The 26321-nt window shown below is 44.3% G+C and overlaps 2 protein-coding genes across 4 annotated transcripts in view; one reads left to right on the top strand and one right to left on the bottom strand.

Moving 5' to 3' along the window:
* Positions 1 to 57: 57 nt before the first annotated feature.
* On the top strand, positions 58 to 14610 carry ACADS (acyl-CoA dehydrogenase short chain). 3 transcript variants are annotated; one of them, XM_075041753.1, is made up of 11 exons: positions 58 to 141; positions 226 to 266; positions 594 to 757; positions 2450 to 2599; positions 2799 to 2910; positions 3311 to 3462; positions 4667 to 4837; positions 6041 to 6178; positions 6448 to 6543; positions 6888 to 6944; positions 7598 to 9012. In XM_075041753.1, the coding sequence occupies exons 1-11, from the start codon at positions 122 to 124 to the stop codon at positions 7748 to 7750; spliced, it is 1254 nt and encodes a 417-aa protein (XP_074897854.1). In that variant the 5' UTR covers positions 58 to 121; the 3' UTR covers positions 7751 to 9012. The 3 variants fall into 3 exon arrangements, with proteins under 3 accessions (XP_074897854.1, XP_074897853.1, XP_074897855.1); XM_075041752.1 differs by adding an exon at positions 13772 to 14610 and having other exon boundaries at positions 133 to 266; positions 7598 to 12634; XM_075041754.1 differs by having other exon boundaries at positions 133 to 266; positions 6855 to 6944; positions 7598 to 7737.
* Positions 14611 to 14750: 140 nt separating this feature from the next.
* Positions 14751 to 26321, bottom strand: part of SPPL3 (signal peptide peptidase like 3) — a 61403-nt gene continuing 49832 nt past the window's right edge. Inside the window, exons 6-11 of the mRNA XM_075041756.1 lie at positions 25574 to 25686; positions 20237 to 20343; positions 19061 to 19224; positions 17575 to 17774; positions 16395 to 16504; positions 14751 to 15656 (exon numbers count right to left, since the gene is read on the bottom strand). Coding sequence (XP_074897857.1) covers positions 15585 to 15656; positions 16395 to 16504; positions 17575 to 17774; positions 19061 to 19224; positions 20237 to 20343; positions 25574 to 25686 — 766 coding nt within the window. The 3' untranslated portion in view covers positions 14751 to 15584. The remainder of the gene's footprint in view (positions 15657 to 16394; positions 16505 to 17574; positions 17775 to 19060; positions 19225 to 20236; positions 20344 to 25573; positions 25687 to 26321) is intronic.

The following is a 26321-nucleotide window of genomic DNA, read 5'->3' as shown; positions in this document are numbered from 1 at the left end:
AGCGCGGGGGGGGCGGGCTTGTGGGCGGGGCCGGGGCGCCAATGGGGGGAGCCGCCCTGGCGGCTCGCGCGTGCGCTGTCTCTCGTCTCCTCGCGCTCCCCTGAGGCGACGGGCGGCGGGAATGGCGGCGGGAATGGCGGCGGGAATGGCGGCGGGAATGGCGGCGGGAATGGCGGCGGGAATGGCGGCGGGAATGGCGGCGGGAATGGCGGCGGGAATGGCGGCCGCCTCGGCGTTGCTGGCCCGCGGCCGTGGGCCGACCAGGGGTGAGGGCGCCGGGCTCGGCTCCCGGCTCCGCCGCGGCCGCTCGGGAGGCTGCGGGACAAGCGAAGGGGGTGGGAAGGGGCCGCGGCCTGCGCGGGAGGCGGCGTCCCGGTGCCCTTCAGGCCCTGAGGCGGGTTCCCTCAGCCCGCGGCGGGGCGGTGCCGCCCTTCGAGCCGAGCCCCGGGTGCCGCGGCCTGGGTGCCGGGGGAAGAGTCTCCCTCCGGGGAGGCCCCCAGCCGCGTTGCGTGGGACCCTCCTGGGTGGGTTTCAGCCCCCTCCGCCGGGCGTGAAGGGAAACAGCGGCGCTCAATTCCTTTCCTTCCTTTCAGCCCTGCCCTTTGGGTGCCTCCGCCGACTGCATACGGTGTACCAGTCAGCGGAGCTGCCAGAAACACACCGGATGCTGCGTCAGACGTGCCGGGACTTCGCAGAAAAGGAGCTGATGCCTCTCGCAGCTCAGCTGGATAAGGAGCACCGCTTCCCGGCCGAGCAGGTGCGTGCTGCTCCCCCTGGGAGGTGGGCACGACGGAGGCGGACTGGCTCGTTCAGAGCCTGACTTCCTTCCGCTGCTGGGGCAGGGTCGCTTGGGCCTGAAGCAAAAAGTACGTTAAGCTCTGGCTTAGTAGAAAATTGAGGTTTAGATCAGCTTCTGTCAGAGTTCGTTGAGTGCGGACATTGTAATGCCCACAGGACGTTTTGAGCTCTTTACTTGTGTTTCTCTCTGTCTGACTTCAGTATCGTTGAATTTTCAGTTCTCTTACTGCCTTACCTGTGGGCTGTAATACAACTGACTTATAAAACCAATGAAATACTTTCATAGACAGCAGATAACTGTAAAAATGATTTATAGTGAGGAAGTGTGGGTGACCCAAGTGCATTTCAGATGGTGAAAAGAAGCGATCAGGAGATAGGAGATGCATGTTAGTCATCCTCTGGGGCTGTGAAGAAATTGAGATGCTAATCAAACCTGTGATTTCTCCTGTGGAAAGCAGTACAGACACAGCAGTACGTTCTGTGCCACGTTGAGCAGACTAACTCACCTGTTTCATTGCAGTGAAGTACTAAGCTCCAGAAAAATATATACTGTTACGTTAGCCAAGAGGCTCCAAGTAAGAACAGAGGCATGCAAGTTTTGTCATATGTCCCTCTTTCTGTTAAGGAGTAAGGAAGGATTAAGCTAGGAAAGTCATACTCTAAGGAAGAAACTACTTTCCACTTTACTTCACTGTTCTTATCTGAGAATTTTACATTTTATTTTTGAGTCTTTTCACTTGAATGTGTAGGGGAAAATTCAAAATGTAAACAGTGTTTATTAAGACAGAGCAACATACATAGAACTAGTTGCTGGCTTTTGTTCATCCTCTGGATTTGATGTGAAGGACTAGTGTTTTGGGTGCCCATACAGGAGGGAAAATATTTGTTTAAAAATTCCCTTGGTTCCTCTTAAAGCAAGCAGAGGCTGGTGACGCAGTTATTTCCGCAACACCAAAAGCTTGGCATCTTAAATGTAAAAACAGAGGAAAGGTTGTTTTTTCTCTTGTATGTTGCCAAACATTAACAAGAGACCTACAATGAGACAGTCAGTACTCTGAAGAGCTTACAGTTAAGAAAGCAGGGGTCCAGCTGAGGAACTTGGGGTGGAATAATGTGGCATGTAACCAACAATTAATGGGAAAGAAAAAATCACCTTCTTGCAAACTGTTCTATGGGTCATTCATTCTGTAAAATTCTTTCCTTGTGCAGTCCTAGGCTGAAGCTCAGCAGACTCAAAGGTAAAGTTCTAATGATTTTTATCAGCTAGATTTCTCATTGAGAGCTCCCTACTGATAGGGGACATGCAAGGGGGAAAGCTTTGGTGGGAGGCTGAGGAAATGCTGGTGGGGTTGTATCTGCCTATTTCAGAAGGCTCCCTCCTTCCCGGTACTGAAGAGAGCTCTTTAAATAAGCAAGAGCCTCGTCTTAGGCAGCAGTGACTGCGTGCAGCTCTTGGCTCTTGTTGAAGTCATCGGGACCTGGGGACACTTACCAGTTGGTACAGTCAGATTCCCATTTCACCAGGGGTTGTGCACATCTTTTCCTCTGTGTGTAGCCCTGCTATGACCTGTCTTTATCTCCATGTGTCTGTGTGTATTTGCTGGGACACTGGTGGTGCAGAGGATCTCACTTCTCCATTCCCTATGTGCAGGTAAAGAAGATGGGTGGCTTAGGGCTGCTGGCTATGGATGTGCCGGAGGAGTACAAAGGAGCAGGCCTCGACTACCTGGCCTATTCCATTGCTGTGGAGGAGATCAGCAGGGGCTGCGCGTCCACGGGTGTCATCATCAGCGTCAATAACGTAAGTGTCTCGGGTTCTGTGCGAGGGACAGGTGTGGAACTGAGTCTGGCATTGGGGGGTTACTGGAGAGGGGTTTGTGGGAGAAATGAGGTCTGTTCCTGTGGAGGGTGCTGGTGTATTGGAGAGCACTTAGAAATTAGGGAGTTACTGGATTGCTTGTACCTTCAAGAGCCACTAACTCAAAGCTCAATTCTTAAAGTCTCTGTATTTAGGGCCAATACTCAAGTTTGGCTCAGAAGAACAGAAGCACAAGTGGATTGCTCCCTTCACTGGTGGAGAGAAAATCGGATGTTTTGCCCTTAGTGAACCAGGTGATGTGACTGTTACTGTTCCTGTTGCAGAGAATGTAGGGTAGCTTCTTTCCTTAGTCAGGTTTACAATGGACTTTAGGTCTGTGAAATTGTAGCAGTTTGTAGAAAGGTGGTTTATGGCCATTCTGTGTACACGAAGTCCCAGTGCCTAAGGTATTAACTGCCATTCCCATGGTCCATGCTGAAAATTTTCATCCGCTCTGTGTGAGCAGAGCTCTGGAGATGGACACATCACAGACAGATGGGCCTTTCCCCTTCCTGTGTGGGTCCTGTGGGAGGGACAGTGGTGACACTACTGCAGTTAAAAGAGGTGCCGTGACAGGGGGTGTGGGCGGGGGGTGGGTTTGCACCCCAGGCTGCCACCAATTGCCTGAGGTTTTTTTGCTGGTTCCTTGCTCAGGAAATGGCAGTGACGCGGGTGCGGCGTCCACGGTGGCACGCCTGGATGGCGACGAGTGGGTTCTGAATGGCACCAAGGCCTGGATCACCAACGCCTGGGACGCCTCGGCCACTGTGGTGTTTGCTACTACGGATAAATCCCTGAAGCACAAGGTGTGTTCATTTGGGTCAGTCAGGAAAAAGGGGTGGGTGTAAAGGAGTTGTGCAGGAGAAGCACTTTGAAAAGGCTCTGGGGACTCTGTTTAGAGCCGTGCAGGCATTGAGCAGAGGAGGGGCTGATGTGCGCTGGCTCTGTTCCGTCTCAGCTCTCCCCTCCCTTCTCCTGGTTACCTGGTGTTGTGGTTTAAGCCCAGCTGGCAGCAAAGCACCACAAGGTCGCTCGCTCGCTCCTCTCTGGTAGGATGGGGAGGAGAAAATACAAAGAAAAGCTTGTGGGTCGAGACAAGGACAGGGAGGGATCACTCGCCACTTACGGGCACGGGTGAAAAACAGACTCAACTTGGGGAAAAAACCAAAATCAATTTACTACCAATCAAATCAAAACAGGATAATGGGAAGTAAAACCAAATCTTAAAACAGCTTCCCCCCACTCCTCCTGGCAAGAGGTGAGGGGGCTGTGCAGTAGGGGCTGGGGGTCAGTTCATCACACCTCCTTTCTGCCACTCCTTCCTCCTCAGGGGGAGGACTCCTCACTCTTCCCCTGATCCAGCGTGGGGTCCCTCCCACAGGAGACAGTTCTCCATGAACTTCTCCGATGTGAGTCCTTCCCATGGGCTGCAGTTCTTCATGAGCTGCTCCAATGTGGGTCCTTTCTGCGGGCTGATCTTCAGTCACAGACTGCTCCAGTGCGGGCTTTCCCGTGGAGTCATGGCCATCTTTGGGGGCATCACCCTGCTCTGGCGTGGGCTCCTCCATGGGCTGCAGGTGGGCATCTGCTCCCCTGCTCCCCTCCATGAGCTGCAGGGGGACAGCCTACCGTCTCACCATGGGCTGCAGGGGCATCCCCTCCTCCGGTGCACCTTCTCCCCCTCTTTCTTCACTGACCTTGGTATCTGCATTGGGGTTTCTCTCACATCCCACTCCCCTCTCTGCTGCAGATCTCCCCTTCTTAAATATGTTATCGCAGAGGTGCTACCACTGTTGCTGATTGGGTCAGCCTTGGCCAGAGGTGGGTCTGACTTGGAGCTGTGGAAGCTTCTAGCAGCTTCTCACAGGAGCCATCCCTGTAAGCCCCTGCCACACAAACCCAAAACACCTAGACATGTGGCTTCTATGAAAAATGTTTGGAGGAAGCCTGTTGACAGCCAGGTAAGTGGGAAGTTGGCAACACTCCTAAGAGTTTTGGGTCTCCTTGCAGGGCATTAGTGCGTTCCTGGTTCCCATGCCAACTGCTGGGCTGTCACTGGGGAAGAAAGAAGACAAGCTGGGAATTCGAGCCTCTTCCACTGCCAACCTGATATTTGAGGACTGTCGGATACCCAAGGCCAACCTACTGGGGCAGCTGGGAATGGGCTTCAAAATTGCCATGGTAAGAGATGGATTGAGGTGCAGCTGTGGTTGTGTAAAGCTGTAGTTCCCAAGCTTACCATTTTCAAAACCGTTTACGATCACTTTGGTGAGGACCACTCACATACATAAGCTGTTCTGTGTGACATTAAGCAGTTGACCCCTCTTGTTAACGTGGGAGAAATCATTCACAGAGCTTGATGAATCATTAATTTACTGTAGATCCTTGACAGCACTTTATTGTAGACTCAGTGTGGTGGTTCTCAGATGAAGGAATGGTGATGCTGCTGAGGTGGTGTGTCAGCAGGGGTGGTGTATTTTAATTTTTCTCCTTTCCCAACCCTCTATTCCTCTAGTTTGTACCTGCCAATAAAGGGAAAACATGGCATTTCCCCTAAATACTGTGGCAGAGGAAAGCTGTCCTGGAGGCCCAGGACAACCTCTGGATAGTGTCTAAAGGTGGATGAAATCTGAGTTATGGCATGTGTGCGACTTCTGAGGAGCCAGGCAAGTGCGGAACAGCGCGTTCCTTGCAGTGACGCACTACCCCTTGGAAGTGTTCATTGCTCTCTCTGTAGGGGCAAAACACCATTTGTTGGCCTGACTTTTTGAAAAAGGCTGAGCTCCCTGGAGAACAGCCCATTCTATTGTGTCCAAAACTAAATGAACCCGCCAGTCACCAACCACTTTTTTAAGACGCTCAGCCCAGGACTTGGGAAGATGAAGCCTTTTCTCACTGTGCTGTAAATTCTTCCTGTGCATAGTGAGGCAGGTAAGTAGTTAAAAGCAAAATGGGCAGGTGTTTGAGGTAAGTCAGGTTACTGACTCAATTCACTAGTCATTTTGAAAAATGCTTGCTTCAGTGTGTGTACTGATAAGGGCAAAGAGGAAAACTGACCAGATTTCCTTTTTTTTTTTTTTTTCCTTCACTTAAAGTAAAATCAGCTGCACAGTGAGCCAGGGGTCTAGCTGGTCAGCCCCTTCCAGAGCAGATGCTGCTCGTTGTGCTGTTACCCTTATTTTGTACACCTGGCTTCTCTCTGCAGTGCCCAGTACATTTTAAAGCTCTCTATTCCTGCATAACCAGGAATATTCTGAATCAAGGAAGTCTCTGACCACAGGATACTAAGGCTACAGCAGCTCCCCAGCAAGATCAGAAATGTGAGTGTACTATCTTTGATCAAGCATGACTTGACTTAACACATGCATTTTGTTTGTTTCTCAGCAAACTCTGGATGCAGGAAGAATTGGTATTGCCTCACAGGCTCTGGGAATAGCACAGGCAGCTCTGGACTGTGCTGTGGATTATGCTGAAAAGAGAATGGCCTTTGGGTCGCCCATCACAAAGCTACAGGCAGTGCAGGTACAAACCAGGCGGACGAGACAGCTCCAAACATCGCTGGTGCAAAGTTCATGTGCGCTCTCAGGCGTGGCTCCTGGCACACAGTGCACTTTGCACTGTTTGGCCTAAACAGGGTAATAATTTCTGGTTTAAAACACTTAAAACTGATTGTTGGGATGGAGGCGCTCCTTTTCTAGCAATACTGGCCTCACGGGTGGGAGACTTCTGCTGTATGTTCTTGCGCAGGCAGAGGCCAGCACCTGGAACAAAGGCAGTGTTTGTCGTTGCAGTTTAAGCTAGCAGATATGGCTGTGGCGTTGGAGGGTGCGCGCTTGCTGACCTGGAGAGCTGCTATGCTGAAAGACAATGGGAAGCCCTTCACAAAGGTATTATTTCCAGCCTTGCATTTGTCTAACAGTGACAATACAGGGCACAGGCTCAAGGCAAGGAAACCGCACTATGTACAGCATTGCTGCATTCAGCGCTTGCCCAGCCAGTGCTGTTGGTGTTTAACCCACCAGCAGATGCTGGACTCTGCTGTCAATCCTCAGGCAGCCTGCTGAGCTGAGTCGTGGTTTTAGCCAAGGGGAGGGAGTGGCTGCTGTCAGCTGGCACCAATGATCAGGCCTGCCTCTGCACAGCTGGTTTGTGGGTGTTCAAGCTCCTAGTGCAAGTGACCTGTTCCTTTTTGTGATAGCTGCACCCTCAGTGATGTTTTCCTTCTCCAAAGGAAGCGGCGATGGCCAAACTGGCTGCATCAGAAGCTGCAACAGCCATTGCTCACCAGGTAACTACTTCAATTGACATCTCTGATACACAGCATGCTGAAAGGGAGTTCGTGTTGTTGCACAAGTGCTTGGGGAAGGTGGCATGGAATTTACTAGATTTAAAAAAAACAAAAAAACAAAAAACAAAAACCAAACCAACCTGTATGGCTGGGGCTGGTTAGTACAGCCATCCTCCTGGATTGTGGGGGGTGTGGGCAGGGATTTGTGGTGGCCTGTGGCAGCTGTATTATTAAAGTCTTCTGTGCCTGTTGCTGTCCAGGGCAATGTCAAAATTTTGAGTAGGATTAGCAATGGGGGAGAGAACATGGGTGCACCAGTCAGGACTACTAGTAAGTTTGCAACATAGTGAGCAACTGGAGCAGGACTTCTGGTGTCTGCATTTATTTTCCCCTGTCCTTAATAGTGTCTTAGCCAAACATGGTTCACTAACAACTACCTCTGAAGCGATTCATTCTCTGTCTGGGACATCAGTATTGCTCTTACCCAGTTAAAATCCTGTTTATTCCTCTGACTGCAAATGGGCTGCAGTCATCCCCCCGTGTTCCCTCCAGTTATGCTTGCAGTGGGCTTAGCTCCTTTTAAGGTGGCTGTGTTCTGTAGAAAATAAATTCCTTGACCCTGCTTCCTTTCTAACCTGCTACCTTTGTTTCAGGCCATCCAGATCTTGGGCGGGATGGGCTATGTGACAGAGATGCCAGCAGAACGCCATTACCGTGACGCTCGTATCACTGAGATCTATGAGGGGACCAGTGAGATCCAAAGACTGGTGATAGCAGGTCAATTGCTGAAGGCCTACCGTAGCTGAAGAAGCCGACTAGAGCAGGACACTGCCCCAGAGTGGCTCGTGTAACAGTGCGCAACAGCGATCAAGTCTTGGCCGTCTTCAACGAGGCTAATGATGGAAGTTTTCCTCACCAATATGTAACTGACCCTCTTGTTAAAATGTGCTGATTCTTCTTTGGACAGCGTATGGTGCACGGAAGGCCCTATCTAGGTTAGTAAGCGATGGCTGCAAGTGCAGGAGGGAGGAGGCAACCTGTCCTTGTATGGGAGCGTAGACCTTTTCCTAAACTGGAGCATTGTGTTGGTTTGGTAGCAGCAAAATGACTTTGCTGTTCAGTAAAGTCAGCAGCTCTCCTTGTGTGCTTCCCAGCCGCTGCCTGTTTTCCAAAAATTTGTCACTATGTGATTATGGATAACCAGTGCCAAAGTTAGAGGCACTCAGACAGGACTGCTGTGCCCTGTTCCAGGCTGGGGTTACACAGCCTCTTCTGATCAGGCTTTGATGAATTTCAGGTGTGGCACACAGCTATGTGTGAGCTCCTAATTGGATACAGCCTGTGTTGAGGTAATCATTACAGCAGAGCACTCTTCCATACTTTCAGCAGGAGAGGAGCCAGATGGGGGAGGACACAGGTACTACCTACGCACAAAGGGCTCTTCGTACAGGCTGGGGTTGCTTCTATGTAGATGTAAAAACAAAGGTGAGAAAAAAACCCTTGGATCTTGGCCAGCAGAGCCCAGGAGCCTGCTCACTCAGCCACTTATGGATGTAGGTATAAAAGCAAAGGACAGAAAAGCTGCACTACCTGAGACTGTTTTTTTAAAAAAAAAACCAACCAAAAAAAACCCCCAAAAAACCTCCGCTCCCAAAGCTGCTTTTACTATACCAACAACTACCCAACAGGAAAAGAAGTACATGAAGTAGCAGCAACAGCCTTTAATCTCTACATGTTTTGGGCAACAAGGAGGAAATTAACAGATGACACAGAAAACCTTACCAGGAAGCTTTAGCAGTAGCACATATCCTCAATCAGTTATCTTTGGCAAGAAATTAACTTTTAGAAGATTCAACAGCCAAAAGAAAAGCTCTAAAATCAGGAAAAGATGGAGACGATTAAGACTACAGCCTTTGTGGTCCACCTCGTTGTCCAAACGATGAGTAAACTAGAGGTAAATGGTTATTTTCCTGTGGTGCCATTTATTTAATTTGTGTGGAAGGAAAAACAGCAGGATTCTATTACGTACAGAGAGCAGAGAAGACAAATAAAACCTAATTTTGAGGAGCACCAGTCCCCACTTTGTTTTTTTCATGCAAATGTGAATTCATTTAGAGTATTTTCTTCCAGTCACAAGACACAGGAGCATAAACTGCCTGGGCCGTCACGCACCAGTTAGACACTGCTTTGAAGTGCAGCAGGCATTTGCTAGTGCAGACATCCCAGAAATATAAATAAACCCTTTGCAGGTCGCTAGAGGGCAACTGCATGTTGGGGCAAAGTCTTCAAGTCTTTAATTTCTCCTTGCTGCTCTCGCAAACCTAAGGATTAACAGAAACTGAGCCAAGCAGGGTATTCAACAGGGAATTTCTACTGGAAAACCATTCTAAAGACTGTGAATTTGTTGTAAATTATGGAGGGCTTCCAGGAGTGAGAGAGACTTTTCTAGCTTGATTTCAGCCCATACCACTGCTTGGACGATTGCTGAAGGCTCATATCTATGATTGTGTAGGAGAAAGTGATATTATTTTATACTTATTTCTCCTTGCAGCCACTCAGCCAGAACAGGAGCTGTAGGGCTGCTTGCCACAAGGAAGTGAGGATTGCAGGAATGCAGTTACTGTTCAGTGTTTGTGTTCACTGACCTCGTGTGCTGAGGTCCAGCTGAAATCCCAGTGACCCAGAGCAGTCAGTCACACTTACTTAGACCATGCCTGCTGCACTGTTTCCCCTCTTTTTAGCTGGCTGCTTCTCTTAGAGCTGCTTTACTGTACCGTCAGTGCTTTCAGACCGCTCCTCTTCAACATCACGCCTCCTTCATCTACCAACTCTAAATGACTGCAGCTTCTCCAGAGCAGAGTGAAATTGTCTCTGTACACGCATCATGGCTGACCTAAGGGGGAGAATAGTGATGAACACTTCAGCTGACTGAGAACACACCTGAAGAACCTACAAACTAGATGTACCAAATCCCTTGTGGACCTTCTGCAGAGAATACAGGGGGCAGCTCTTGCAGAAGCCCTGCTGCTGCGCCTGTGACCAGAACCTGCTTTTGGGAATGCATGGATCATGCACTGCATGCCTCCTTAACAAGCTTCTTGCTAGCTCTGACCTCAGTACAACAGCTGACCTGGCTAACAACTGCATATTTGATGCTAAGTTGCTGAGTGCTGCACCTCTGCCATAGTCTGTATCAAATTACACTGCACATCATCAAATAACAAAAAGGGTGGAGCTGGTTAAAAATCGCTGGTCTAGGTACAGCATGCCAGTCAGGATCCTGAGCCTAGGAATATCTTAAGCTACTCTATTAGAATTCCCTTTGTTATTACCTAAAAACATGCTTTAAAGGCACAAAGGCTTTCCAGTACCTTCCCTGCTGCATAAATCCAGAGAGGAATCGGTAACCTGTCACACAGCACTGTTCACAGCAGTGCTTTGGGGTAAACAGCATGCTTATGCACAAAGCCTACCCCAGAGCTCTGAGAGCAAAGAACTGGGTTTTCTCAGAGCAAGATACTAAGAGCTTGCTTACTCCTTGCTGCTGCTGGCTGAGACAATTTGGCTGTAATACATATGCGTCTGCTCCTCGGGGCTGTTGTTACAGAAGAGAACTGCTGAAAGCACAAAACACAAACAAGTTTTGCAGCATTAAATAGTGAGCTCTTGCCGAGAGCCACCCCCAGACAGCACTAAACTGGCTAGGTATAGGGTAGGGCCAGGCTTTGAGAAGAGGATCTAGTTACAAGTAAAGCGAGAAGTTTTTATCAATTTACAAACTCGGCCAACATTGCAAAGTTGGAGCACTGAGATGGGAAAAATCGGGTCATACCTAAATAAGAAAGATGTGGGGGAGGAGGTAAGCCACAGCTACAGTTTTCAAGGACATTGTGTTTTCTACCCCACAATGCTCTTAAGTGTACATGAAACTGGTTACGAGGCAGACTACTGGGAATGAAGCAGGGGGAGCCCTAACTAGTAGATTTGATATATTTTATGTCATATCTAAAGCTCACAGTCTTTTCATGTCAGTTGCCACCAGAATAAAGGAAGAGAGGAGCTGTTCTGGGCTGTCACAATTGAATACACACAGGTGAGAAATACTTAACTCTTCCTGGGGCACACGGATGTGAGCCACATCCTTCTTGGCCTGTCCCCCACCAAGAATGAGGAGCTGCCTGGAGACTGGATCCCTTCTGAAGCATCTGACTTCCTTGGCACACAGCAGGACGGGGCTCACCTCTCAATTTCACGCAGTTTTGAAAAAAACCAAGCATTGTCTCAACCTTCCAAGTTTAAGCAGTGTATACAGTGTTTTACAGGACTCAGCTGAAATTGCTGTAGTATTGCTTTCACATTAGACTAGTCTCCTCTACTAGTCTTTTCTGACACTGTTAATCTGTAAGAAAAATAGTACAAATTATTTTGACCTTATATCAAAATTTTGTTTTGCCTAAGTAGAGAGCCCTCATTATACACACAGACCTGGCAGCAGCCACACATTCAGGTTATGCTGGGGATCTTGGGGATCTTGGAAAGCATGACAAATACCAAATTTGAAAGACATCCTGAAGTAAAAAAGCAAAGCACCTATAAGAACAACAAGAAGAAATGGAATAGAGGTAAGAAAACATGACAGTGTTGTAACTTGAATGAAAAATGCAGTTTACTACTGTTAAGCTAAAAATTGATTTCAAATTCCACTCCATCACTACTTGTATAAAAAGAAAAATACTTGGAAACCTTCCCTCCGCTTCCACCTCCAAGGAGGTCAAGACTAAGCTGGGGAAGCCACTCAACCGCCTGTATGTATTTCCTAATTGCCTCAGTGACTTCTTCCCCTTCTCTCACAGAACATGCTGTACTTCCATGTATAAGACAGGAAATGTTCATCTCAGCAAAACGCTTCTGAATGTCACACGATTGAAAGTGCAGCGCTGGCCACCCTGGTGTGCTCCTGAGCCTCCACAGGCAGCGCAGTACAGCCCCGCAGCCGGGCTGGGCACCAATTTGACAACTCCCTGCATCGCTCTCATCAGGCCAATAGAGACACAGAACGACCAGCTTGCATTTCTAATACATTTCACCCATACTGGCTGGCCAGACAACCCCAGGTCATTTCTGAGCTCATAATATTTGCAAGATTAAGTGTGACCTTGGGGAAATTTCAAAACACAAACAGTAAAATTTCTAAGCTGACTGTTCCCAAAGACAAAGCAGAAAACCAACTCTAGAACTGTTAACAGGTTTGTACATTACAATTCTTTGCTATAAACACGCTCTATGTCTATCACTTTTTGGCCAGTATCCTTTTACCTTCCCATAAGAAGGCTTATGTTAGTCAAACATTACTAGTGTACTTATGTCAGTCAAATATTACTAAAATATTTTTTTATGACAACTTTTCAGAAGAAAGGGCAGGTGGTTTGGCGATCTCACTGCAGGACTTGGTGTCAAGTAGTTTATTAAGGAGTCCAGCAGAATGTTAAACCAAGAAGGTATCAACAACCGTAGCAGCCACAACAGGGACAGGGAGCCCTAGGCCCTACATGGCCTCCGGAAATCCAGAGCACCCAGAGCAGCTTCTACAGTTTCATCCTCAAGCTGAGAAGACACGTAGTCAGCCAGACTGAAGAAACAAGGACAAAAGGTGTGTCTGTGCAGAGAGGGCCCAGCAGCTGAGTAGCAAGGTAGGAATCTGCTTCTAATCCCCCTGAATGCTGAGGTTGTTCTAGATGGGAGAGCTGTGGGACAAAGCTTTACAGCTTTACCTTACTCAAAAAACCTAGGAGAATGCCCTCTGCAAGTGTAATAGCTTTGTATTTAGAACAGTTACGCTTCAGTTAACCTCTGCAAAGCACCAAAATCCTTTTCCCACAGGTGGCAGCTACTGTTGCACACTGAAGGGGCACCAAACATTTTTCAGTCCAGTTTTTGCTCACCTGGCAGGTGGGAGCTTCTGCCAGGGAAGCTGGGCAGTCCGCTCGGTGCAGGAAGCTCTACCTACCTGTGGGTTCAGAAACCAAGTGTCGCAGTTACAGCTCAGTCTCTTGGTGCAAGTCAGAAGGTCGCAGTGTGCGGGAGGGCAGTACAGCTTAAAAAGGCACGTCAAGATTTTTCTGGAAAGCTAAATTAATTCTCATTAAGCATTTGTCCATTAGTACTTACAGAACTTTTTCCAGAATCCTTTTTAAGCGTAGAAAATCATTTGTAGGCATGCTTTCCTGGCAGGGACTAAAAAATACCACTTGTAAAACAGAGAAAGACCTTTTATTTTAATTCCAAAGGCAGGAGGGAACTCCTGTGCATTGCTATCAGGTGGGTGGAAGAGCTGGAAAGATAAAGCAAGTAGCAAACAGGATCTAGAGATTTTATTCCACTGGTTGGAACCTCTGGGGAAAAAAAAAAAAAAAAACCAACCAAAAAAAGTGTCTTTTTTAATCTCTCTGAATATCCTCATCAATATTTTATTCACCTTAAGTTTGAGGTATGTAGCTGAAAACTGATGCCTTTCTTTTGTCCCAAGCTGACTGCAAGTCTGGGACCTGACACCTGCTATGAACAGTAAAAGCAGATTTTTAATTAAAAACTATTTATTTCATTAAGAAGTGACAGTTACCTGACGACGAGCATTGCAGGCACATGCTAGAAGAAATGCTTTCAACTAAGTGAAAGAGATGAACGGGGGGGGGGGGGGGGGGGGGGAGGATAAAAAATAAAATAAAGTCACAACATCCCCACCACCACACCTGCCCACCCACACTTGCTAAATCTTGGAGCCCTCCGTGCCCCCCGAAGGGCTGTGCTGCTGCTTACTGTTTCTTCAGATGTTTCACCTGTCTCAGAGACCCGTTACAGCCAGCGCAGAGGCCGTCGGCCCCGTCAGCCCCTCTGACTGAGAGCAGTGGCAGACTTCCCTGAGAACAGAGGAAGACATTAATTAATGACATGGCTGGACAAAATTTTCTACCAGGCTAAATATGCTCTTCTTGTAACACATCTGGAAGAGCAGAAAGGATCGGACATTTCACCGAAGCTTCCTCACCTGTTGTAACAAAACTGTACCCCAAAGTAATGTTAACGTTCCATCAGATTCATTCATAAACATTCCTGTTTTCCTTCCAGTCAACTAACAGTTACCAGCATCTATCAAACTAACAAGAGCTATGAGCTTTTGGGAGAGCTCCCCAAATCCAATTTGGCAGAGTATTTTAAAGGAAAAAATGTCTAGTTAGCTAGGGAAGCCTTTCAGTCAAAAAAAAACAAACCCAAAACCAGAACTGGAACTGCTGGTTTAAAATAAATAAATAAAAATCCACATTTTAACAGGCTACAGGTACAAAGCAGTCAACACGCAAACTCCAACCAGTCACAACAGTAAAGGACAGTTTTCTTTTTCTTTTTTCCTTTTTTTTTTTTTTTCCTTTAAGGGGCAGGGGCATGGAAAAAATACAGCACACTAATGAAACAAAATGCAAAAAATACAAAAAAATAGAAAATAGAAAAAATGTATTTACAAGTGATACATTACTATGATCAGAAAGCACAAAGACAATTGCTGCTATAATACATGCACTGGGTCAAGAAGGAACTACTAAAAACCTGCAAGGGAGCTGTTTGTAAAAAAAGAAAATTAAAAAAAAAAAAGAAAAAAAAGAAAAAAAAAGACACCCCCACTCCCTCCCCCCTCAAACGAACAGGGTTGGGTTTGAATTTTTTTCTTCCCTAGTTTGCTACATTGATCAAACTCAAATATCCCCTAAAGTCCATGAGTACAATCAGTACAAATACTACACTTGTTTTTAAACTGCAGGTTCAGTTGTAGGAGGGGGGAAAAAAAACAGCAGCTCATTGTAGATCCATATACAAGAAAGCCATAGTAAACTGCTCTACATGCTAAAAATTACAGCAAGCCCCTGTCTGCTACATAGCATGATCTTAGCAGGTTTTCCTTTTTATTTATTCATATATATATCTATATGTGTGTATATATATATGTATAAAAATCGTGCCCTTTTTTCACTGCAACATGACATCTGGGTGGAAATGTAACTTGTTACAACAAATTTTTATATGTATACTGCAAGAAGTCACTCAATGTCTGTGGATTTAATAAGTAACCTCACACCACAGGAAATATTTAATAAATCAAAAAAAACCAATATTGTGACAGAAGACCTTCTGTCTCAGTTCTTTTCAAAACCGAAGTCCAGCAGGAAACTGGTCCCAATGTCCATGAGGGGTTCTCTGAAGAAGCTTCAGTTTGCTTAAATGTTATTTCTTTTAGTGTTCACAAGTTTCTGAACGACTTCAAGCCGTTTTCAGTTTCAAGTCTGTCTCTTCCTCTCTCACAAAGGTAATAGTCTGGTGCTAATCCATCCGAGTGAGGAAAAGAGGAAAGTGGCTGCAGTTGCACAAAGGGTCCCCAGTTCCACATCTGCAGGGAGAACGGAGTCACACGGAGCTCCAGGATCTTAGCTTTTTTTTCTTTTCCTCCTTTTAATACAAAGTCCTTTCATACAAGTCCCGTAGTTGGTACCTTCCCAAGTACCAGCCAGTCCAGCTTTAGGAGATGACAAAGCCACAAGTTAAAGTGAAAAGGACCAAGGCAGAAGTTCAGGTCACTTTCTATCTGTTCCATCATACTTCCAGGAAACGGGAGCTGCTGGACTTGGAGTGGAAAGGCTCAGACCACATGCGACGTAGATCACCCTAGGCAGGAAAACAGCAGAATAACCATGCCTTCAGAAACTTTAAAGTCCATGTAGAACTCAGATTTTAAAATGCATATATAATTGCAAGCATGTCTTAATGTTTTAAAGCAAATTTATTCTTCACCTGTTTTGCAAATTACAGTAAAGACAGTAAAAAATAAATCCTTTCCCTGTCAGGCCAGAACGTCTTATTTTGGTGGCAGATCTACCCAAAATGGCTTTGTGATAGGAAGCAAATATTTATGCAGGTGGAAAATTCTGTCCTTTCTTAGGCTCTGCTCTGCAGAGTGCTAGAAGTGTGCTTCAACAGCTCTGTAACAGGAAAGGCTACGTTTTAAAATTTCAGTTCAGAGCAGGTGACTGGAAAGTGGTAAACAAGGATCTGCCTCTCCAATCTCTGTTCGACCTTTGTGCATGCATTCTTTCATGACCAGCTGGGCGAGGACAAATTCACTTATTTAATTAAAACAGCATTTAATACTTCAGAATGTAGTTAGTTTATAATTACTGGCACTTTATGTACATCAATTATCTTCTGTTTCAGCGACTCATCTCTCGGTTACTCAGTCCTTGAAAATGAAGATTCACCCCAACAGCACCAGTACCTTAGTTCTGGGCCAGGGCTGTTAAGGACACGCGTCATCCTCACGAGAACTGCTGCCCAGTGCAAGAACACTGACCCCGCTTCCAGCTGACCCCCAGAGCTTCCTGCTGTGAATATATAATCCTGTCTTACCTTTAAATAGGCCATGGTGAGGAGCGGCAATAAAGTAAATGGTACCAAATAGAGTAGGGCAGGCTGGGCTGCCCGGTGAATACGAGAAGCTACTGTTGCAGTTAATAGACCTGTAAAAGAAAAAAGTGACTATAGATATCTTTAGGTTGCATATGGATGTTGTCACTAAATTAATCCACACATAGCTCCCTTCCCCACCATTTTAAGAGACAGGCTGTGGAAAAGTTACTTAACCTGTGCTTTGCTTTCCCTGAATACAGTTGAAACAAACAAAACAGCAAAAAATTATTCTATTTTAATATTAGGCTGTGTTGAGCCACTTGCTCCAGTTTTGAATCTCAAAGACTCAACTAAGAATAACTCAAACAAAACGCAACAAAAGGCGAAGGGGAGGAAGCTGAATGCACCACAGTGAAGTGCTACTCCAGTGCTGGTACCTCTTGAGACTGTCAGTCTGAGGCCCCTAGCCTGAGAAACGGCGGGCTGAGAGGAAGGACTGTACACACCAGGAATGATTTTCCTGGATACTTGCTGAAAGGGAATGTAGGGGAAAAGATGGGGCAGAGGTGGGGAGGCTATTAGTTGGAAATGATCTTTCCTTTTCATCCTCAGAAGGATTGCAGAAGGTCAGGATATGCACACACACACGTCCTTCTGAAAAACTTATTTTATGCTGGGGAGGAGAGGATGGCTACATCAAATTATAAACAGCATTCCAGTTGTGACTTTTTACCATTTGCTGTATGTACTACAACGTCACAGGATCATAAGCATTAACAGTAGAATGCAAAAATGCAAGAATTATCTAGATGAATTATCTAGATGTACTCTTGCACAGCATAGTCCATCTAGAAACTCCCATATTTTTCCCAGAACCCAGATACAAGCTACGACACCTTCTATGCTAGTAAAGCAAAGTATAAGAAGTTGCTAACAAAAATACACTGATAGTCTCTTTCATCCTCTAAATAAAAACAAAAAAAATCTTAAAAAGATGACTGTAGAAGGATTTTTCTCCCTAGACCATGCCAATGAAACCCAAAGAGAAGAGGATTAAAAAACCCATAACCAAGCGTTCTCTCAAAGCCTCTTTACACTTGTTTTCATCATCTTTTAAACCTACTACAACAATCCCACTTCTGCTCACTAAGCAGCTATTCGTATTAAACTAATTACTCACCTACAAAATATCCAATAAGTGTGCAGTGAAAGTAAGAGACCTTCTGCATACGTCCAGAGATGTTCCCTGGTCCTGGGGCACCACAGGAATCACTGTTGGCTTGCTTTTTGTAGTTATCGTAACGCAGGACAAAGCAGAGCAGAAGACCTGGCATCACAATATCTCCGATCCCCAGCATAGAGAAGTGGCTGCCTGTGGAACTAGAGAGCAAATGAAATTGGGTTCATGCCCAAAACACAGGGTGACAAGCTCTAGACTCCTCCACTTTGGTTTTGAGCTTCATTTTGCACATCCCTTCTTTCTACCTGCAAACTTTTATTTATGTAGTAGAAGCTAAATGCTGCCTACTGAGTATTTTTTCCTCAATGATTACACTACCACCTCAGCTCATTTTAAACATACCCATTTTGACAGTAATGACATGTTGCTCCAAACCAGTTTATTTCTGCCAGCAGTGTTTAAGCTGCTTTTGCTCTTAACTCACTCAGTGAAACAGATCCATCAACTCAGTATTTCAATCATCTCTCTTCTAAGCGTTAATGGGAGGTACCAGCTGACCGTTTTATCAAACTGTTTAACACTGACAGACACTGCACCTTCATTCCCGAGTACGTAGATTGCCTCTAATACAAGGCAGTAAATCGATTTATGGACTTCTTAGATCTTTGGCCTCATTCAGACAAAACACATAGAAAACTATAGTCTCACCAGATTCCCAGAAAAGAGCCAATTGTTGAGTAGATTAAGAACTAAAATTGCCCATGATCTTAAATGCAAGGTATTTTTCATGAAAATGAAGCCAAATTAAGTTATCACAAAGTTGACAAAATGAACAATTTCGGTTTTACCATTGCAGACAATCAACTCTTAATCTCTGTTATTTCAGCATCCCAACATCTAAAGAGACAAGAATAGAGTAAATATGCCAACGTAACCTACTGCATAACTGCTGATGCATTGGAGCTTACTGCCCAATCAGGCCTACGCGTATCTGGTTAAAAATCTGAGACATCAAGGAACCCCTGCAGTAGAGAGATGTGGAATAATCTCCCTCCAACACAGCACTTACCCGGTAAGCCGTCCTTGCTGAGATCAGTTTCCAACTCCCTTCCCAATCACTTGCAATTACGCAGTAATCAAGACTATTCTGATGTTTTAATAAACCTCAGGTCTTTTGCTTTTAAGCATTAGGTCATAAATCTTACCATAGCAGTCATTAAACTGTAGAACTCACACATGTGTTGAAAAGCGTATCCTGTTCTCGACAGGCCACCTTTTAACCTAATTAGGACCATTTCTGCATGCTATGAGTCAGCAAATGCAAAGTGTCCAACCCTCACTACTCGTTATATACCTTCTGATCACGAAGAGGGAGTCACTAAACGGGGAACTAAGTTGATATTTTCCAATAGAATTAGTACTACTAAAGCGTATGGGGAAGGAAATTTTTTCTTATATAGTACAGTAAAAGAACTGCTGATTTTACCTTGGAAATACAAGTTTACCAGGCAGCGACAGACGGGGAACATCTCTACCCACATTTGGTCCCAGGTGAAGTTTCCGGGATAAAACATCAAGGGGATTATCAGCTGGTTGTGTGGCCACTTTCACCATAACATTGCTGTTAAAGATGTAGGCAGAAAAAAAGACCTACGGAGCAAGGAAATAATCAGAAATTACAAACTGCAACTATAGAGCAACTCAAAGCTGTGTGTATTTTTGCTTTGCTTATTCAAGAAAAGAGAGGATGTTGTCCAAGTTTTCCATACACATACATTGTATATATGATGATAAAAGGCAAATATATTTCAAAAATTCAGATAAAGTTTTTTACACCATTAATCCTCAAGAATAGCTGGAGTGTACTTTCTGATATCAAGATATTGATCAATATCTTGAGATCCTTTGGCAAAGGACCTGTCTGAGCTACAAGTAGTAGTCCAGGAATACAAAGGCCGGTAAGAGGATACTGAAAATAGGAGAAAGCTTGAAAGCAGAGAAGAGGTAAGTGCAGTGCTCACTCATAAAGGGAATGATGCCACACTTGTTTCAAACAGGCTTTTATGCTATAGCTCATCACACTGGGAAACTGACTGACTGCCAGAGCTGTCAGCAAGTGCTTCCCTGGATCAGTACTCAGTATTATGCAAGGGTAAAAAAAAAATTTAAAAAAAATTTAATCCTTTCAGTATTACAAAATATATTCTGTCGGGTTTCTTGTAAAAGTGTGGTAAGACTTTATGCCAACCTTACTGGCTATAAATCAGCTTGCATTCCTGTTTTGAGGATTTCACTACTAATCAGAAGTTGGCATGTGCATAACTGTGCAAGTGTGCATAAGGTTTTGTGTTTACTTGGAAATGCTTGTTCTGATCTTCAGCCAGGCTTTCAAAATTTGAGGTCCAATTTCTTTTTTTAAATAATATGCCAAAGTTGAAATAGTCTAATCATGTTTCTGCTTTTGTCAACTAATTAGCAAGGAAATCATTCTGCATCCTCCTGCAGACTTTTAACGTCTCAGAATGGAGCAATGAAGCTGATCTTCTGGCTTTGCCAGATTTCATCAACTTCATACTAGTACAATTCATGTAAAAATGGCCCAAAGCCAATTACAAATCCAAAGGATAAAAACAGTTTTAGCAAAACCAAACAAAACACTTACCCAAAAGACATCATAAATTAGTAACCCAGAGAGTAGCAAGCAGGAAACCTTCAGGCTCGGCAGCCGAACAAAGGCTATCATTGCAACACACAGGCCCATAGCCAGAGCTACAAAAAGCAAGCACATAATTAGTTCATTAAAAATAGCAAAACAAACAAACAAAAAAAAAACCCCAACCCCAAGCCAATACCTCCCCCACAAAAAAACACCCCAAAGAAGCCTCTGTTTGCACCTGTACAGCACCGCATGCACTGGATGACTGTCCACTATTGCCAGATAGTGAAATTATTCTTGCCAGAGTTAAGAAAAGTCAAAATACATTCAATAGCCAACTGCGAACATGTTCCCATGGAAGCAGAAATGCCTCTGCAGGCACAACTGCCCATTCCACTCAGCTTCCACTACCCGCCACAAAGACCTGTTTTCACGTCTTGTGTCCTAGAGACTGTCTCCCCAGCTAAAAACAGAAGCAACAAAACAACTTGGAGCTCTTTGTCCCCCAAATGTAAACCTCTACTTTTACACAGTTCAGAGGTTTTCTAGTAAATGCGTAAAATAAATAAAATCCTTGACTCAATTCAGAAATAGCATGGTTATGTGACATGTTAGAACATGATACGACAAAAACCCGCTCAAACCAATCTTCTGCTTGGGCAAGATTGCGTAAGACTGCCTGAACACAAACTATGAAATATTATCATTTAGATATACAGGGATTTCCCAGTAACAAAAATCTATGTGAAAGCCTACCTACCAATGGGGAAAAAAAATTTCTTTTCTTAACCCTTCTCCCAAGGGTGAGTTTTCAGCCAGATCAACGAGCTGAAAGACAGCCGCAGCTCAGATGTTAGTTCTGTTTGAAGGGGAATTTTGTCAGGGTAGAAAACTAAGATGTTACACTAAAAAAAAAAAAAAAAAAAAATTCCCAGCCTTCACATTTGTGTGGTTTCCTGCTTCTTTTTAAGCCTAGCCTTAGCTACCACAGATACTCAACTGATAATCAAATATATTTCAACTGGTTCCAAGCAAATCCCTAAAGAGATACTTAAAATAATAATAAAAAAAAAAAAAACAACAAATCCTTAAAAAGTGAATCAACTTTCATCTATGATATCAGTATGTTTACAAGGAATAATGGAGCCCTGTTGGGACCAGATTACACTTAAGCATGCAGAGACTTGTAAACCAAATGTATTTGTCTAACATTACACAGAAATTGTAAAAAGTTATAATCTTATTTTGACCAACTGAAACCACGGGGAAAATTGATTCATTACATATATGTCCACCGGCGCGATAACTTGACTAGGCCAAAATTTACAAGTTAACCATTGGATTCTCACGCTATAATTATGCAACTGTGAAATGACCTTACACTTACATTTCACCTGAAAGATGTGGAGTTCTTCCGTCACATTTCTGTACAGATTCAAGGGAAAAAAGTGCCAGCAAACGCCTGCCAGTGTGGCTGCTTGCAGTGTCCAGGGGTTGCATCCTGGCAATGACTTTGCCAAACCCACCTTATCTTCTGAGAACTGACAAGCTTAGCACACCACGAAGTGTCACGGCTGCCAGTTGTAACGAAGTAATGGGATTACTCAGATAAAAACGTCCCCCAAATCAGGCTGCATAACTAACTAGCTATAAAATGTAAGCAAATTATCGAGGTTTAAAGAATTTGACACAGCAAAGCAGTGAGAAAAAGAACTGCATTCAGTAATTCCATATAGCCTTCAGTTACAGACTTCCTCTGGCAGGAGAGCAAATACAAGGGAACAGTCTGTCTTAAATCAAAGAGGTTTCTCTAAAGCCAGTGTTAATAATAGCTCAAGCAAGCTTATATTTAGGAGAGGATTTCCAGGTTATAATTAACTAGAAGTGGAAATATTTTAACCAGCATGAAGTTCTATCTATTGTTCACACGCTCTATTTCTCTATCACTGAAACGAACGCAGGCACATGCGCACGACACTTTCATCAAACTAAGCAAATACCGGGTAGAGAAGGAGATGGACAAAAAGAAGACAGTGAAATACACATGCTAGTAATTATGCAGTTTTGCAACTGCTTTAAGAAATATTGGTAAATTTAAAAAACAGAAGGGAAGCAAGAATGCCCGAGAGCAAGTACGAGTAATATAGGCCAAAGTGCAGTCAAACCACCAACAGGCTTCTCTAAATGGAAGCCAGCTTCCTTTTCCAATTAAAAGGTCCAGAAATCATACAAGAAACAAAGTCATCCATATCCAAGCTCATGGATGGTGTTGACAAAGTATATAAGGCAGATCTCCACTGAAGTATACTCCAAATCATTAAAAAAAAAAAAAAAAAAAAAAAGGAAAAAGGAGAGGGAAAGAGAGAAAGAAAGGTAAAATAGCCACATGAACAGTAGCACTGGGTTGGAAGTGCTGGGCAACGGGTTAACGAAGCTGAATAAGAAAAAACTAACTGAAAGAGTTAACCTTCAATGAACAGAACGAATTAACTTCAGAATCCTTGCAAGCACACTCCTTACGGAATAAGGATATTCTGAGGATTAACAATATTCTTGCATATGTGATTAGACTCTCCAGATACAGCATATTTTTCAGCTTTACTGCACTACTGCACCCAGAACAGATGAAACCACTGAGATGCTGGTGCTGTGGTGTCCGGTTTACAAAGCATTATGCAAGCTGGCGAGGCTTGAACTTCCCCCACAAGCCACCAGTTGACTTTTGAAAGAAACAGGTACAGAAGTTCTGATCTAATCATGTTCCTATAAAACTCTCAAAGTGTGTTTTAGAGTGGGAATAAGAACAAGTGTCACGAAGTAGCCTCCACCCGACTGCCGCAGCAGTGAAGGTCTGCAGCAGTTCCCAGGGTATCCATGACCGTTCAGTTCACTCTGTAGCTATAGATAGACACCGCATACATCCACAGCATTCCCATTGTACTCTCCAGCTACGTCCACTATTTAGGAAAGCTTTTAAGCAGGCTTTACCAGGGGACAGTGACCATCCTTGATGATTCTGTCATCAAACAATCCGCTCTGAGAAATAAGCATTTCTAGACCTGTAAATGTACATCACCACATGCCAGAACAATCCCCTGGAGACAGTATCTGCTCATTCTATCCTGTAAAATGTCCCTGGCTTTAGAAACAGTTCAACCAACTACTGTGCAGACAGGGGAATTGCAGTACTTGAGAAATGAAGACTGTTCTGGTGGGAACTGCCATACCCCAATTTTGTAAGGACTGGAAATTACCATGAATTATTTCCCCTCCTTGTTACTTAGCTCTAAAGTAGAAATACTCATGTCTCATAAGGAGAATCAACTGCACAACAACAAACTATACACACAAAAATCAAGGTGTACTGTTCAGAAGAAACGCCTGCCCCACTTCTCCCTCCAGCTGCTGGCCCAAGCGATGTGAAGCACGTTCACAACATCTGTTTCATTTTCTGCCGGCAGCGAAACAGAAGATCATCCTTGTGCAAGCGGGGAGGAGGAGTTAGATCACAGCACACCCAGCAGCTGGCAGGCGACAGCTTAAAGTCGAGCAAGCGCTCCACTTGCATATATTATTGAGCAGTACTTATTGCCCACATTTCCCTCCAAACAAGATTAATTGCGGTCTGAAGTATTCGCTTACAGAGAAGCGAAGGGTACAGGCAGAGATGGTGTGATCCCACTTGCAGCAGTATAGTATGAGGAATAAAACTGCAGAGTCTGTTTCCCTGACAAAGGCCAATAAATGCTGTTCCCTGTTCAATGTCACTGACAAACGTTGATTTAATTGGATTTGAACAAACAACAAGAGGCTTACCTATACAGTACAAACTCCCTTAATATAAACTACATAAAATACTCCAAAGCTAGATGGTATCAACACAATTCAGTAAATCATAAACAACTACCAAGAGAAATAAAACCCAGAAACCTCACTGCACCAGCAGTTCAGTACTCTGCAGATTACCTGAAAGCCCACTATTTCAGACTGAAGCACTTACAAAAATAGCTATTTTTAAGTAAATGCTTCTGTCAATATGTCAGTGTAGACAAGTCTTTTCATATTTTACCAAAATCCACACTTGACACTCCATTTAGCTTTGTAGCTACTGCAGATCAAAAATCACCCTTGATTTCATGGTGGGCTACTCTCCTTAACACAAAACAAACATTGCATTTTTTCGTTTAGTATCTGGGTACTTTAAAAGGTATTCCCTAACAAGTGGAGCTTTTAAAACAGCAAAAAGCATGAATGAAACACAAGGCCTATACACAAAAGAAATAATCAAGGTGCCATAAGAGGTTTCAGTGCTAAGGACTTTCTGCTGCTGCTATCTTTTAGGAGGAGCTGGAAAGCTGATGGGATGTATGTTTTCTATTGCAACAAACAATTTCACGGGCAGGTGATGTTGTCCCAGCTATTTTTCCTCAAGCAATCACAACCTCAGGGTGCCATTTCATGAGATGTCCTAAGCCAATTTAGCTGCCTGACACTACCGAGAAGCGGAGGTCCTGCTCCTGGCTACCCTTTCATGCCTTTGCTATCATATCAACTCCATCCTCTCAGATCCCATCATGCTGCCACTTAACTTTTCCCAAATTTAGCAAATACCTGACTGCACAATAATCCAATTCATCTCACTGCAGCAGCAGAAAAATAGCCTGGCAAAAAAAAGAGTATGCTGCCATTCTAGTGAGCTGAATCAGTTTACCATGTGATTAAATGAGTGCCAGAGCTAGCACAAGAGATCTGGAAGGCAGGAGGGGAGAAGGAAAGCTCCTTTTTGGAACAGTAAGCTGTGAATTCAGTTCAACCAGCATTAAAAAAAATAAAAAATAAAAAAAAATATCACACCTTCAAGCCAACTGGATGCCTGCCAGCTTCACCCATCTCGCCATCCATGGCAAGCATCAAAGAGATCAAAGACAACCAGCTACTGTGAACTGTCTCACAACAAATTATTTGATCATCTGAACCAATAAACAGCAAGACGCACAGCAGAAATTAACCAGATTGTTAAGATCAAGTTATGTTTCATAAACAACCACTGTCTCCACACACCTTTAACTAAAACTGGTGATTCACCCTACACCACACAGGTGCAGAATATCTTTCATGAGTGTTCTGGCACTTCCTTGGAAGCTTTTACAAACCAGAAAAACAGGCGTCCCAAACACTACCCTTGCATGTTCCTGACAGCGGTTGTTTTCAGGGAGTCTACCACACAATATTACAACTCAGCAAGCCATTAATATTAGCAAATTTCACCAATCATCACCAGGTGACTGGATGTGTCAGAACAGGCACAAACCAGTAGTAAAATCCCTCAATTCACATACTCACCATCCATAAGGAGCCAGTGGCCAGTTAGGACCCAGATAAGGACAAGCATCACAGACAGAGAAAATGAGAGCAACTCAGCAGCAGTGAAACGCCCGCAGCAGCCAAAGGAAATCCTAGGAACAACATATAAACATGAGCTAGAAGACTTTATGTTTCCATTTAAAGAACAGAAAATGGACGCTGTTGGAATGAGGCTCAACTGCTGGTGAAAGATGCCAAGAACAACTGAAGGGAAGTTCCTTTGCCACAAATAGGTACCAAAACAGCAACAAAATAAAAGCTTTCCTCACATTCAAATCATGTGCATAAAGCCTGAACTACAGAGATGGAAAAAACCCTGTAAATCCTGGCACCTCTCTTGAAATTGTTACCACGAATGCTATTTTCTATTTCCATCTTATAAGATAGTGCTTTTTGCAAGATGAACTCCAGTCATAAGGTAAAAAAAAAACAACAAAACAACCTAGTTTCAAAACACGACATTAACAACTGTAATTTTCACCAGTGTAACTACAGTCTCTGAAAGAGCCAGCATTAAAATCCATAGTCCAATGTTAACAAACATTAAAATCCAATACCAAATCCCAAACTCTGAAATCCCAGCCAAAATAAGCCAAACTTCTTAAAACCACTGTTGGGAAATCTAGTCTCCTGCAATGGTACCGCACTTCCCAGGCTGGCAAGCATGTGTGACTTACAGAAATTGTGGTTCCTAGTTTCAATGTGGAAACATGGTGTTGGCACAAAA

Source organism: Buteo buteo, chromosome 11 (assembly GCF_964188355.1).
Source record: "Buteo buteo chromosome 11, bButBut1.hap1.1, whole genome shotgun sequence".
Classification (NCBI taxonomy): Eukaryota; Metazoa; Chordata; class Aves; order Accipitriformes; family Accipitridae; genus Buteo; species Buteo buteo.
The sequence above is the reverse complement of the archived record's forward strand: the minus strand, read 5'-3'. Positions and strand labels throughout refer to the sequence as shown.

Coding starts and splice junctions, on each gene's coding strand:
- ACADS (XM_075041752.1), top strand. CDS start 134: ATGGCGGCGGGAATGGCGGCGGGAATGGCGGCGGGAATGGCGGCGGGA. Junction 6,544..6,887: donor ATGGGAAGCCCTTCACAAAG/GTATTATTTCCA, acceptor CCTTCTCCAAAG/GAAGCGGCGATGGCCAAACT. Junction 6,945..7,597: donor CAACAGCCATTGCTCACCAG/GTAACTACTTCA, acceptor CCTTTGTTTCAG/GCCATCCAGATCTTGGGCGG.